The sequence below is a fragment of the Manacus vitellinus genome, unplaced genomic scaffold, assembly GCF_001715985.3.
Source record: "Manacus vitellinus isolate BGI_N305 unplaced genomic scaffold, ASM171598v3 scaffold_86_pilon, whole genome shotgun sequence".
NCBI classification, from domain to species: domain Eukaryota; kingdom Metazoa; phylum Chordata; class Aves; order Passeriformes; family Pipridae; genus Manacus; species Manacus vitellinus.
In genome coordinates this window covers 575,549-591,058 of record NW_021940851.1, presented here as the reverse complement: position 1 = coordinate 591,058, position 15,510 = coordinate 575,549, and the positions used below count along the sequence as shown (strand labels likewise).

The 15,510-nt window shown below is 44.3% G+C and overlaps 1 protein-coding gene across 1 annotated transcript in view; it reads left to right on the top strand.

Annotated features, from left to right (window-relative positions):
• SIM2 (SIM bHLH transcription factor 2) overlaps nt 1–15,510 on the top strand; it is a 53,008-nt gene that overhangs the window by 28,163 nt on the left and 9,335 nt on the right. Inside the window, exons 5-9 of the mRNA XM_018085717.2 lie at nt 902–987; nt 3,137–3,336; nt 6,723–6,829; nt 13,813–13,960; nt 15,062–15,230. Of these exons, the coding sequence (XP_017941206.1) occupies nt 902–987; nt 3,137–3,336; nt 6,723–6,829; nt 13,813–13,960; nt 15,062–15,230 (710 nt within the window). The remainder of the gene's footprint in view (nt 1–901; nt 988–3,136; nt 3,337–6,722; nt 6,830–13,812; nt 13,961–15,061; nt 15,231–15,510) is intronic.

Genomic DNA, 15,510 nt, shown 5'->3' with positions numbered 1-15,510 from the left:
GTTTCCAGGTAGTGGTGTGAGGCTCAAACCAGTGCAGGTGTGTGGCTAAGAGGGGGTTCACTGGGTGATGGATGCACAAAAATCAGGAATACAACCGAGCAGTTAAATCACAGCAAGGCTCCAGGTGATGACAGTGGAAACTTTATGGGGAGTTAGGAGGAAACACACACTGCAACAAAGCTGGGAACTCTTCTGCTTCCCCGATTTTCCTGCTCACAGATGTACCAGATGAGTTCTTTCTTGTCTTTATATAGTTGTGTTCTGCCAAACTGCATTTTCAGTAAAAAAAAAAAGTCAGAACTATTTATGGTGTCTGAACTATTAAGGGGAATAATTAATATTAAAGATAATATTAACATATTCCTAGCAGAAAATATATGTGTACCTGAGCTATAAAAAATACTAAAATATTTCTGGAGGTTATCCATTAAGCTATTAGTTTAAAAATAACTTACCAAAATGGTTTTGGAAGTCAGTGAAACAGGTAATAACGCTGCATATGGAGGCCAGAAGGTCTGGGCATGACCAGCTACGTACACTCAATTTATTCCAAACTCACTGAATTGTCTTCCTTCCCTTTTATAATTTTGGAGAGTATCTTCATTTACACTCCTCCTTCCCTTTACCAACAGGGACTGGTATTAGGTGTTCAAAAACAAGGTGATTGCCTTGTGAAGGGTGGCAAAACCAGAATTTTGGAGGCATTATCATGTTGACTTGTCCAACTTTCACAGGGAATTCTAACACAAAGGTGAAAATAAATCCTGAGGGCAGAGATGGAGTGGGGAAGCAGAAGGGCTGAGGCTGAGACATAAACACCTCAGTGAACTCATCGAGGGGGATGTTATGGGCAGTTTGGAAATCCCCAGTAATAAATAAGCAGTGTGGTTTATCCTTTCAGAATACGAAATTGAGAGATCATTTTTCCTGAGGATGAAGTGTGTCCTAGCCAAGAGGAATGCAGGATTGACGTGCAGTGGATACAAGGTAATGTATATAAACTTTTTGTTCCACCCCTCAGTTGTTCAACAGTCAACAAGTTTATTTATTTCGTTGTGTTTGTTTGCTTTTTTTACATATATGTAGCTGAGAGTGAAATCTGTGATGACAAGAATCAGTAAAGATCCAAAAAATCCCGCTCCTGATTGCAGATCCCCTTAGTAATGCAAGTCTAAACCCTCTCACAGCGAGCTGGAGTTTGCTCTGTGGCACATTCCCACGTCTTGATCCCTGCTCTTCCAGGCTGGGGAATGAGCTGGAGCCCAGCCACGGAGCTGCAAGGAGAGCACACAGCTAGGTCTTATTCCCCTGTGGAACTGGAGGCAGGTGAGGCAGGAACCCAGACACAGGAATTTGGAGCCTTTCCACATCCCTCAGCCTCTGGCTGAGCCGCCACCCAGTTGCACAAGTCACCTCGTTGGCCTCCACATGAATGTTATTCCAAACAACCAGGGCCATCACCCCAGGGCTGAATTGTACTAAACCACTAAGTCTGTTTGGAAATGTCGCTGTTGGTATTATTTTTTCTCTTTATGACATGAAATCAGAGGCCACAGCGAATGCTGAGGTTTTAGGAGAGCAGCTGCCCCTCAGGTAGTTTTTATTGTCAGCTTTGCAGGTAGTTTTCATCCTGAGCTTTGCAGTGTGTGTTTGCTGCTCTTGGAGCCACACAGAATAATTCTATCTCCATCAGGGAAGGTAATTCACATGCAGCCTGGTGAGCATTCTTTTTGTTTGAGTTATTCCAAACCAAAAAGGAAAGCTTGCAAGAGAAGCAGAGCTCCTTAAAGGAATGTGTTCAAAGTGCAGCCATATGTCTGTTTATTTACCTACCTGGTTGGACTGATAATTCTTCATTACATGAACCCTGTTTGCTCAGCTGCTTCCCAGCAAAAATGATCCTGTCCCAGAGCTGAATGTGAAATCAGGTAAAAGAGTAGAGCTTGTAGTGGTGGTATCTCTGTATTTTAATTCCCATTTACCTCTTCTAGTCAGAGACATCACCTTCTTTTGCTCTCTATGACAAGTTTGCACAGTAAAACATTAAAGGATTCATTTATCTAGAGAGCTGTTGGCCTAAATTTATTCCCTTTGACTGTACTCAGAGTCAGGACTTAATTTTTTAAAAAATCACCTTATAAGGTGAAGCACAGGAAAAACTCATGGACTAAATGATCTGGGGATTCAGATTTATTGAGAGATCTTAAAGAAGTTTTTCTTTTTATTGTACTTTTGCTAAATATATTAATCGCTTAGTGATTGGAAAGGAGGAAGGAAGGTTATACAGGAGGAGCCTATTTACAGGTTTAATGGGTTGTTCAGGAATAGTAAATACAGTAAATTAATTTCTTTCCATTAGACACAGTTAAAAGTCAAACAAATAGATAAATTAAGCTAAAGGATGCATGTGTATTCCTGATGCTTGCAGTAGAAAATTGCCAGGAGCACCAATGATTTCCAAGCACCAGCACTACATTAACTCCATCTTATGTTCTGGAAGAGTCCCCAGGTTACATTTTCCCCTTCTCTTTAGCTGACATCGTGAATTTTTACAGCCTAACACTGACATTATCACCTCTGTGATTAGGAATTGTACACAGGGATTCCGAAATCTGATCTCAGGGCTTGGGCGTGTGTCAGGAGAATATCATCTGAACTTGACCAGAGAACTTAAAACTCATTTCTTGTGCATTTACACATACAGCAGTCAAGCCTTATAAATGGGATGCATTAATATGCACTGGATTTTTAAAGTGTTTGGTTTTTACCAGAATAACTCCTTGGAATGTAAATGTTTTTATGTGTGTGTGAGAGATAGTTGTTGCAAAAAAGCAGCTTTCAGATTTTTTATCAATGAACATGAGTTCTGTCTGTATCTACAAGAAAGTATTAACTAGAAATCAGTTAGATAGTCCCCCAAGAGCATGTGCTTTAATACTGGATTAATCATGTGGGCAGTAAACACAGATTTTGTGTTTACTGTGTTTGGATCTCCACTTATGAATCCACCGCAACACCAAAGCTTTAACAGACTAAGCAGAATTTAGTATTTTAAGGGTGTGTGGCTTTATGAAATCATTGAAAATGAGTTGTTGGCTGCCTTGCCATCAGAAATTATGTCTTCTTCCCCTTCCAGGTGATCCACTGCAGTGGCTACTTGAAGATCCGCCAGTACATGCTCGATATGTCTCTGTACGACTCCTGCTACCAAATCGTTGGGCTGGTGGCTGTAGGTCAGTCTTTACCTCCCAGTGCAATCACCGAGATCAAGCTTCACAGCAACATGTTTATGTTCAGAGCAAGCTTGGACTTAAAGCTGATATTCCTGGATTCCAGGTAAGCAGCTCTTCCGTTTCGAGCATCAAAACGTTTTCAAGGTCGAGCGTTAACGCGAGCCACGGCGGTTTCCAAACACGTCAAAACATCCATGAAAAAATAAAGCAGGCCAAAATAGATCTGGAACTCGAAGGCCATGTGAGTCTTCAAAGCCTTTCAGGCAGCTGGATAGACCATGCTTTGTCTTGAATGCCAAGAAATAGGAGCCTGGACAATTTAACCTGGAGTTACCTATGGTTGCAGAGAGTCTGAAGCCTTCTCGCAGTGAGTTTTCATCACATGAGCAGTGACACATTTTTACCTTAAATGACACAGATTTTAACGTACAAAGCTGGCAGAGGGAATGAGGGTGTACCAGAAAAAAACACCCCACGACTGGAACACTGAAGTCAAATGCCTTCCTGGTGTCACCCAGAAAGCTTTTGACAGATTAGTAAGAAAAGAGAGTCTCATGCACTTTGCTGTGCCTTAACCATGAGACCAGTGCTCTTGATGGGGTTGTGGGCATGACAATTAATTCCATTTTCTACTGCATGGAAACACGGCCTTCACAAACAAAATTTGGGGAAAACAGCTATTGCTGAGGAAAGACAACTGGGCCTTCACTCAGCTCGTAGGAGAAGAGCCCAGAACCAGAACTAAAATGATTGATTTCTCTGGTTTTGAAGCAGAGTAATTTGTAACACACAATGGTACTTTGTGCAGTGCAGTTCAAGATACCTGAGGGGAAAAGCCCAATACACACAATATTGACAAGATGATTATCCTTCAAAAATCCCTGCCTGTGGAGCTTGTGTCCCATATTTCCCTGGCAGGCTGGATTTGCAAGTAGCAGAGATTATATTTGTGTGCAGCAGTGACAAAGAATCTGTATCCAAGACAGTGGGGAAGTCTGGCATGGCAGCCAACCATGCAGGAACATGTTCCTTCTCCGTGCTGAGTCCATGGGACAGTGGGCCATCAGCTGCTAAAACACAAAGAACTTCTTGTTTCTGGGATAATTCCTATTTTTTTGGCACATGTTAGTTAATGTAACAGCTACAGAGAAGCACGAGGGGGTTTAGCAACATGTCTTTGCATGTGGGAAAAAAAAGAAAAAAGGAAATGATGTGCCTGAGAGGAACTGCCTGGAGACATAAGTGTCTTCAAAGGAACCAGAACAACCAGAGGTGTTGACAGGAGCAAGGAGAGACCCCGAGCTGTGTTTGCCAAAGAGCAGATGGGTGTCATCCACACACGGGGCAATCGGGGGTATTAAGCACTGCCAAAACCTCCTGCTCTCCCAGCTGAGCAAACCAAGCTCTGTTTGCTCAGAGCAGGGACATGTTGGGAATAAGACTAAACTGTTTTCAGGCTTGGTCCTGGTGGTATCCACGCGAGGGAAAGTGTTGCTGGATCTTCAGAGGTAACAGTCACAGCAGAGAGTGTGAAAGTGGGAAGGAGCAGCTCAATAACCTTTTCTAGGCACTGATATAACATGAAACCCAAAAGTCCATTCATTGAGGGCACTGGAGAAGGATCATGGAGTCCAGCTCTTAACCCTGCACAGGACCATCCCCAAGAGTCACACCATGTGCCTGAGAGGATCATTGCTGTGTGGTTAATAAGGCTTTAAAGAATTCTAGAGGCCAAAACTGATCCTTGGGGCAAACCCTCCTCCCTGTCACGTGCAAAGAACAGCCTGGAGAGCCCAGGCTCCCTACAGTGCCCTGTTGAGGGGTGGATTTTGTGTTGAGGAAATAAAACAGATGAGTTTGTATCCAGACCCGAACTTTTTAAAACTTCAAAGTGAGACAGGGCCCTCTGGAAAAATGAACACCTGGCTTAGGTTGGTGGTGTCTTGTTTGGGTTTGGATGAGCTGCTTCTGAGCTCACCAAGCCACCCTCGTTTCAACTGCACTGGAGTCAGAAGGAGCACTGGGACCTGAGCAGGATCTTTCACCAGCATGGTGCTGGTAGGGTTAAGTGAGAATTTGGGACCAGAACACACTGCAGAGGAGAAACACAGGCAAAAATTCCCATATCCTCCTGCAGAAAGACACCACACGTGCTGACTGCTCGTTGACAGTCCCTGGCTGAGGCAAAGGCATGCAGAACTTTACCAGAGGAAGGCATAGCTAGGGAGGTATGGATGTATTTCTACCCTATTTATAATAAATCAGTACTCAAAAGCATTTTTATGTTGTTGTTTTTCTGATTTCCCTCAGAAGAATCCAAACACCCAGCACTTCCCCAAGCAGAATGTCAAGTGCCCAGTCTCTGTGGGGTCCCCAGGGCTGGTTAGAGACAGAGTAAGAGTAGAGAAGGTGCATAATAGTTACAAAAGAAACAAAAAAACTAATAAAAATTTGCATTATCTGCATCCCCCATTGACAAATGTTGCTTGAGAGCCTGTATTCATTTCTGTGGATATTACTGTGTTAGTCTCTGGTGCAGAGCATCCTCATCAGTGCTTGAGTTCAGAGCAGGGACATCCTTTTGAAGCCAAAGAACACTGCAGTTCATACCATGGAGAGGTCTTAGGCATTTAAACTGTATTCCTTCAGTCCAAACTGGAGGACAACCTCCAAGGGCAAGCCCAGGGCACTCCAGCTGTTACAAAGCTTTCAGTCCACAGGCCTAGACTAGAGCTAGTCCTAAGTAAAAGTCCTGAAATTAAACAAGCAGCTGCATCTGCTGGTGCAGCAGATCCTCAGCAATAACAATTTTACTCTCTGAAACATGAAGTTTGACTCTTCAGGCCTGACCCAATGTCTGACCTGTGCATCTGGTTCTTTAACATCTACAGAGACTTTGCTGTTTCAAATTCCTCCAGTTTTTCTACTTCTCATCACTTGAGGGTGTTTTTCTGAAGTCAAGCTTCAGCCTTCCTTTCCTTTACCTTGTGGTCTTCACACCTCCTTGTGTTTCCACGTTCCCAGCTGGAATAAGCTCCTGCTTCCTCCTGCTGTTGGGCACCAGTCTGAATTAATTCACAGAACCATGATCACAGCTCCTGTGGACTAACACACATGTTACACTTGTATGTTTGCAAAGGCAAATGGAAATGTCTCAGCAGCCCACCGGAGTGGTTTTATTGTTTCGTGTACAGCTCCTCGACCAGAACTTTATGCAAAAGGTGTTGCACAGTAATGGCAAAAAGCTCGAGGTGGAAATAAGTAAAAGAGCTCTTTTTCCTGCTTGTGTGTACCAGGGAAAAGCTGCACCTTGCTTTGGCAGGGTTGAGAGGGTTTATTTTCTTATAAAGGTGAGGATTCCGTTTCCAAAACTAACATTTTTGTCCCGCAGCTTTAAGGCACCTGATTTGTTGGCACAGTCGAATGTTAGGTAAATGAAATGGAATATTCCCGGAGCTTTTTGTTTATTATGGATTGTTCCTTTTCCAGGGTCACTGAATTAACTGGATATGAACCCCAAGACCTGATAGAAAAAACCCTCTACCACCATGTCCACGGCTGTGACGTGTTCCACCTCCGATATGCTCATCACCTGTGTAAGTACAGGGAGTGGGGGCTGGAAGCACAGCAAGGACTTAGACCTGTTGGAGCAAGCCCAGAGCAGGCCCCAAGAGGATCCCAGGGCTGGAGCAGCTCTGCTGGGAGGAAAGGCTGGGAGAGCTGGGATTGTTCAGCCTGGAGAAGAGAAGCTTTGGGGTGACCTGATTGTGGCCTTGCAGGGCCTGAAGGGGCTCCAGGAAAGATGGAGAGAGACTATTTCCAAGGGCTGGAGGGACAGGACAAGGGGGAATGGCTTCAGAGAGTAGGGTTAGACGGGATATTGGGAAGAAATTGTTGGCTGTGAGGGTGGGGAGGCCCTGGCACAGGTTGTCCAGAGAAGCTGTGGCTGCCCCTGGATCCCTGGAAGTGTCCAAGGCCAGGTTGGATGGGGCTTGGAGCAACTTGGGCTGGTAGAAGGTGTCCCTGCCAGTGGCAGAGGGTGGAATGAGATGATCTCTAAGGTTCCTTCCAGCCCAAACCATTCTGTGATTCCACATTTCTAGGAAATACATGGAGTAGAGTGAGAAGTTCTGCAGACAAAAAGCACTATGATGAAAAGCAGAAAAAAACTTTCCAAATCTTGACTGGAGACAGATTTTCAAAAGTACTTGGCTATCACTTAAGGAAACCATTAATTCTGCAAATAAGCTCAATACTCAATCTGCCCTGCTTCTGAAAAAAAAATACTTATCTGGCCAGTTTTATCTTTGTATTTAGGAGGTCTGGGCTCTTTTGAAAATTTGGACTTGGTTCTGCATGGCTGGAGGAAAAAAAACCCCAAAAGAGCAAGTGAGGGAGTGAGAGGGCAGAATCTGAACTTTACTAGCTTCTGTTGTTAAAATAAAAACTCTACAACAGCTCCCCATTCCTCTGAAATATGTTAGTAATAATCATCCCGTGTTTGAAGTGAATGCAAACCCAAAAAAGTCCTTAGAGGAACATTCATTATTAGCATGTGGATGAGGTTTGGGGAATGGATTGTCAGAAAAAAAAAATAATTGCATTTAATAATTTTCCCATCTTCCAACAGAGACAGCACTCATATCTTCAAACATCTGGATCTGGGAATTAGTTCATTCAGTAGCACATTAATTTGAAAAGCAAATTGAGGGAATAGCTGAACTCTGGATTTGGCTCAGTCTGCTGCAACCCATACGATGCAAAGATGACATCCAAAAACCAATGGCAGTGAATTTTTTTCCAGATTGCTCCTGTAGGCTGGAAGCAGCCAGAGTCAAACCCTCCTTTTAGGCTTCCTGAAGGAGAAACTAGTCAATTCTTCACATTAATATCTGCTATTCATGAGGATCTGGAATATGAAGGATGTTGTAAGGGTGCTTGGCAAGTCAGCACTGAAATTCCAAGTGCTGAGTTCTGTTGGTGGCAGGGAAAGTTCCAGCTGATCTTTACAGCAAGGTCATATTTACCAAAACACTACTGAATACTCTGGGCCATTGAAAGTTAAAAACTAGAATGACCAGGGTACATGGAAAAGTCCTGTCAGGGCATCATCCTCTTTGCAGAGTTACCATCTGTATCTGGAGGTGACTGTTGACCTGCACAAAACATCCCTCCTTATTTTCACAAGACAGTTTGAAATACTTTTATCAACCAGCGTGGAGAGGACACCACAGTAGCCACAATCACCTCTGAAAAAAAACAGTTTTCCCCCTTAGAGCAGAGTGATGGATAATTCTGTGTGCGTGGTAGATTTGTACTTTGGCTGCCAGTTTGATCTGTGTATGCCTGGAGTTTGAAATGAAGAGACAAATCATTACTGAATTACCCACCACATCCTCCACAAGGAAAAAAAAACAAACCCAGACCTCAGCCAAACAGAATAACCAAGAGCAGTTCTGTAGATTAAAGACAAGTTATTGTAAAGTTTAAAACCAGAAGAAAAATGTGAGACATGCGCAGGAGTTTATGAAAAGTTTCGAAGCAAATGAATCCCAAGAAGCAAAAAACAATGGCAAATTCTTGGGCAACAGTGCAGGATCATTGTTAGAATACCAAGTAATGGGAATTATTAAAACAGATGTAAAGTGTACAAGCTCCCCCTGGGGAGCATGGTTAGAGCTCCCCCACAATCCATCAGTAAATGTCTTAGGAACATGAACAGCAGAAGGTTGGCAGGTTTGAGGTACCATTCTCTAAAGCAATCTGATGATGAAGTGTCATCTGATGAAGAAAGCCAGAGAGAAACATCTTACACCTAATAAGGGTATTAAGAGAAGAAAAAGTAACCCTAAACTGGGGTGATCATTTGCTTTTTCAGAGAGGGAAAAAAAAAAATTATCCCAAGCTGCAGACCTAAAGCAACTGAACTCCAAGTCAGGCAGCACAGAGAATAAAACAAAGGGAACAGTGAGGAGAACAAGTTAGAAGGGATGTAACAAGAACATCAAGCTGAGAGGGAAGTGGAGATGTGGATGTTTGCCTAAGGTGTGCTGGCAGCAAACAGGGTTTCCTGTTTTAAACTCTTGATTGGCTTCCAGCTACATGAAAACACTCGTGGCCTTTGAACTGGTGTTATTTATTTCTGCAGCCCCATTAATACCCACAGTGTTCCCTGCAACCAGGGAAGTGTGGCCACACAAATAACGAGGATCTTGCTTTCTAAAACACGGGATGGAGAGGCTGTTCCAGCCCAGACAAAATATCTTTGTGCCCTCAGAGAAATCCCTTCCCTTGTACCTGTGAGGGGGATTCTGTGCATCCCCCGTGTTGTGACATCATTGCTCTTCCCACGTAAACTTTAAGAGGATTCACATCTCTGTCCCTTGGCAGGGCATCTGCCCCGGCTGGTGTCGTCACCAAACAGTTCTCCTGCCTCCTGGAAGTCAAACTTTGCATTTATAGAACTTATGTTGCAGCAGAGCACAGTTTCACTGTCGCTGCTCCCTCAGCAACCAAACCTCCTGGCAGAGCAGCACTGGGTTTTAAGAGGTCCAAAGGACTGCAGAGTCTGCTGGGCACCATCCCCTGCCCACGCTGCCCAGGGGAAGACAAAACAGGACCTGCTCCCAGCGTGGAGCCAAGCAACCCATTTCTCTTGGTGGCATCCTGAAGGGCAGGCTGGGAACTCCCAGCCACACGCCCGGGGGCCCGATGGAACCTTTTAAAATAGTCGTCTCTGACAGGCCAGAAGGACCAGCCCAGCCAGCCCAGTGCCTTTTTCAGCTCCTCTGCTAAACCAGGAGGGAGCCACAACAGTGGAACACCCAGTTCCAAATGGCACATCCCAGAGCCAAGGCTGAAGCCACGGAATCCTCCCCGTTGGGTTGCAGCAGAGGCCACCAAGAAGTCTGAGCCTGCACAGACTGTCTTGGTAGTGGATTGACCTCGCTCCCATTTCTGAGGTTTCCCATTCAGCATCAAACAGGGCAATTTAACACAGAGCCAGATGGAAGATGACCTCATTTACTGTCTCAGAACCACAGCTACTGTCCCCCAGCCAAGGTCAGACTTTCCCCAGATTGCTAAAAATGCAGGAGGCATGGAGTCCTCCCCCATCCCAGGAGAAACATTGGTTTATCCATATAATTACAAAGGAAAGCTGAACACTGTAGTCCTCAGTGGTTTTCACATCTTTTAAAATACTGTCTTAACTGCAGAGCTAAAACAGGGATTTAGAAAAAAAGTATCAGTGAGAGAGAAAGGAAGCCAAAACTAGTCCCAAAGCACAGGAAAGAACTTTGTTATAACTAGTGATCCGTGACAGCATTAATTTCTCTTTCAGCAGACTGAGTAGCAAGGCATTTTGAACTCAAGGAAAACGTGCCCATTAAACTAGCACAAAGACTTAGTTCTGAAAAGCCTCGACCACACGCCAAAAACTATCTGTTAGATGATCTGGGATAATGTGTAAGCATCATTTCCTGGAATGGGACCATCTGGATTATGGAATGAATCACAAAATCACAGAATCACAGAATGGCTTGGGTTGGAAGGGACCTTAGAGATCATCCAGTTCTAACCCTCCTGCCATGGGCAGGGACAACTTCTACTGTCTCAGGTTGCTCCAGCCTGGCCTTGGACACTTCCAGGGGTGGGACAACTATAGAACATCATTCACAATTAATAGAAAAACAAGAAATAGTGAACCCATGGCATACAGCTGATTATTAAGATATATTTTTTAGAACAGACTCGGCACTGTTAGACTGAATTTTTAAGCAGCAGCTACAGGACCTTTACCTTGGAGTGATAAATTACACTTCAAGATTACATCTTTATATTTTGTGGGTGTGTTTTCATGCTTACACACACAGTCCTCATGATTGTCTTAAATGTCTCACATCTGCACACTTCTACCCCACAGAGCATTCCAGGTAGAAATGCAGGAGTGAGGAAGGACACTATCAAGGATGGGGCAAAAAGCTGAGAGAGACTTCAAGCCATAAATAACAGTGACTTAATACCAGTGAGGGTGGGGTTTTGAATATCCTGCAAGATCAGAGAATCATAGAGTATCCTGAGTTAGAAGGGACCCCCAAGGATCATCCAGTCCAAGCCCTGGCCCTGCCCAGGACACCCCAACAATCCCCCCTGTCCCTCAGAGCATTGTCCAAACCCTCCTGGAGCTCTGGCAGCCTTGGAGCGGTGCCCACTGCCCTGGGGAGCCTGGGCAGTGCCCACCACCCTCTGGGGGAAGAACCTTGTCCTGAGATCCACCCTGAGCCTGCCCTGTCCCAGCTCCAGCCCTTCCCTGGCTCCTGTCCCTGCTCCCAGCGAGCAGAGGTCGGAGCTGCCCCTCGGGAGGAAGTTGTAGATGTTATTGTTCATCTTGTTGCTTCCTGAACAAATGGTACCTTATCCTGAAATGACAGGTCCAGAATGACCTGTCTACAGGCATTTTCTAAGAGCCTGATTTTCTAAGGGAGATTATCTGGATTTGGAAGAAAGTTTATGTATGTTGTCACTTGTGAGGATGGATGGGCGAGTCAGAAGTCCAAAGAGATGGTTTATGTACTCCAGACTTTGGGGAGACCTCACTGAGGCTTTCCAGTACCTTAAGAGGGCTTATGAAAAGGAGGGGGACTTTTTCTGAGCAGATAATGAGAGATTAAGGGGAAATGGTTTTAAACTGAGAGAGGGTAGGCTTGGATTAAATATTGAGAAGAAATATTTCCCTGTGAGGGTGGGGAGGCCCTGGCCCAGGTTGCCCAGAGAAGCTGTGGCTGCCCCTGGATCCCTGGAAGTGTCCAAGGCCAGGTTGGACGGGATTCCATCACTGCCCATGGCAGGGGGTAGGAATTGGATGATCTTTGAGGTCCCTTCCAACCCAAACCATCTATGATTCTATAATTGACTTAGAGGACATTTTATCAAGAACAACAACCCCTTGCACTTCTATTTCTGTCAGTCTTACATCAGAATATTCACATTATTCACATTAATGTGGGCCCTGTTTGGTATTAAAATTACAACCCCCTACTCCCTTATGTAACAACTGAACCAAAAAAGCCAACCCCAGCAATGACTGCTGGCAGTATAATTAATTACCAAACAGCAATCACCCCCCCAAATATTATCTCTTTAACTCTTATTAACTCTTTAGTTCCCAGTTTAATATTAAATGCTCTCCTTGACAGAAAAATCCTCGATGAATACAAATTGTAAGGCCAAGTATTTTCCTTTCTATCAGGGATTTGCTCTCCTAGAGTTGTCTGAAAGAGAAAGCTGCTTCTCAGCTTCCTTATAATTTAGCTGTTCCTGCACCAAACATGTGCAAGGAGAGCACAAAATGACACTGAGCTTTGCTATTGTGTTCAGTCTAGTCCAAGCCCTGCATTTGCAAGCAGTAATTCCATTTCTTAATCATTTATTATATAAAGGAATTGCTGCTATTGGTCACTTTTTTTGAACAGAATTTGTGCAGCGAGCTCAGCCCGTGGTTTCCTAATTTACAATAAATAAGTGATTGTATGGAAGAGTAAGAAGGGGGAGTTTCCTGAAGGAATGATGCAGAGCCACACAAGAAAAGAATCACCTTAGAAGGCTGGGCATCATCTTCTAGTGAATCATTAGATAAATGCCTGGCACTGAACCAGAAATATTTGTGGCTGGATCAAATGTTTAGAGATGTTGCACAGCTCCTGTTATAGCACAGCCTCATGTCAAAACATCCTTGTCCACAGAGGATCCAAAATAGTTTAGAGAGGATTACATGTGTAGTGAAAGATATCAGATAACTGATTCACCTCTGTCTTTGTCTTTATTTGGATGCTTCACAACCAGTTAACATTTTAATTTTAGCCTTTTAAATCACCCTTCAAGATGTAGAGCTCACAGAGGAAAAAAAAACACCAATCATAGCATAAAATACATCGTAAAATACACAACAATCTATCAAGCTATGAATGACAGAAGGGCTTCCAAATACACTGGGAAAAAAATCACAGAATCCCAGGATCAAGGCTGGAAGAGACCTTCAGGATCATCCAGTCCCATCCAGTCTCACCCAGCACCACCACAATCATCCCCAATCCATGTCTCCTAGGGCCACATCCAGACACCTCTGGAACACTCCCAGACACAGGGACTCCACCACCTCCCTGGGACACTTATTCCAAGCCCTGACCATTCTTGAAGGGGAAGTTTTTTTCCCTAATATCTCATTTGAACCTTAACTTAAGCCCATTTCCTCTGCTCCTTCCAAACTTGCCGTGTCCCCTTCAAGATACTTTTACTGCCTTGAGCTTTTCTTTTGCCAGAAGAGAAGCAGGACAAACCTTAGGAGTTTTCAACATATTGCATGAAAATAATAACGTGACATTATGAATCTACATAAAGGAGCTGCACAGATCCATTTGCGGGGGTTTGGTGGGAGGAGAAGGAGTTTTCAGGGAAGCAAAGGAGGAAAAAAAAGCCCTTGCCTTGCGAATAAGTCTTTCCAGGAAGCGCTCGCGAGTCCAAGAAACGGGAATTATTTTGTTTTAATTTTTTTTGGTGTGTGTTATTATTGTATTCACAGTGCTGGTGAAAGGCCAAGTCACAACCAAGTACTACAGGCTGCTGTCCAAGCACGGAGGCTGGGTGTGGGTGCAGAGCTATGCCACCATTGTGCACAACAGCCGTTCGTCACGGCCTCACTGCATAGTGAGTGTCAATTATGTCCTTACGTAAGTCAAAATACTTTGTACCATTCCATGTCGTCAGTAATCGATTCATTACTGGTTAAATACTTGTGGTTTTCTTTGTATCTTTCTGTGCTTGCCTGTTACAGCCCCTTTCTCTGTTCACATCCCCCCTTTTTAGGTGCAATAAGCTAAAAGGATGTTCCTCACTGCTGTATAAATCCTCATCGTGTGCAGGGAGGGGCAGTGGAGCTGGGGATGGGTCTAGAAATCATGTCTTATGAGGGAGCTGGGGGGGTTTATCTGGAGAAGAGGAGGCTCAGGGGGGACCTCATTGCTCTCCCCAACTCCCTGACAGGAGGGGGCAGGGAGGGGGGTCGGGCTCTGCTGCCATGTCCCGAGGGAAAGGAGGAGAGGGAATGGCCTCAAACTGCACCAGGGCAGGTTCAGGTTGGAGATTAGAATTATTTTTTTTCTCTGAAAGAATAGTCAGGCCTTGGAATAAGTGTCCCAGGGAGGTGGTGGAGTCCCTGTGTGTGGGAGTGTCCCAGAGGTGTCTGGATGTGGCCCTTGGGGACATGGATTAGGGGTGATTCTGTTGGTGCTGGGATAAGGTGGGACTGGATGATCTTGAAAATCTTTTCCAGCCTTGATGATGCTGTGATTCTGTGATCAGAAGATAAAAAACATTGCACCTCACATGGTGTAGTTACAAGCACACGATGCTGACGGGAGAGGAACATTTCTTGTTTTCCCTTCCTTGGGGCTGATTGTGAGAGCCAGGGCAGAGACCAGTTCCTGACTGAGCAGGAGAAAAATTAATTGATCTGTGTCTTTCTATCTGCTGATTCCAAACCTCAGGGTGCCCATGGGGGGCTGAGAGAAGGTGGCACAGCTTGGGTTCAGAAACAAAGACGTTAACGTGGTTCTCAGTGTTCTGATTTTGTCAGAATGTTTGTGATAGACTGGTGTGGGGATGAGGTCAGACCATAAGATTCCCTGCCTGTTGACATTCCCAGACTCAGGAAAAATCTTGGAAGAATGAAAATTAAAACACTGTGAAATCTAATATGTGTTTTTACAGGAGCTCTTTTGGATTTGTGTGGCTGGTTAGAGGATGTAATTCATTGGACTGTTCTTTTGCAGAGATATTGAGTATAAGGAACTTCAGCTGTCACTGGACCAGGTTACCATTTCCAAGTCACAGTTTTCATGCAGAAACTCAGTACCTACCTCGCAGGAAACAAGGAAAATAGTCAAACCCAAAAGTAATAAAATGAAGGCAAAACTCAGAACAACACCTTACCCACAACAGGTAACTTTTTCTGGCAACATTTGTTTACCAATTTTTGTCATAGAGTGCTTGGGGCAGGATAAAGATCATCCAGGACTGAATTTACTATAACACTGACATGTTCTGCCTCAGGAAATCCCTCATAAACCAGATTACAATTAGATCCTTTTGTTCCTGGGGTGGACAGCATGGGTAGTACAAACCACTCTGGCAAATGATGCAAAAGCTTTTAGATGTGACATATCTGAAGCACTGAAAGAAACCAATGTCTTTTCTTGGCAAAAAGAGGAAAAAACCCTCC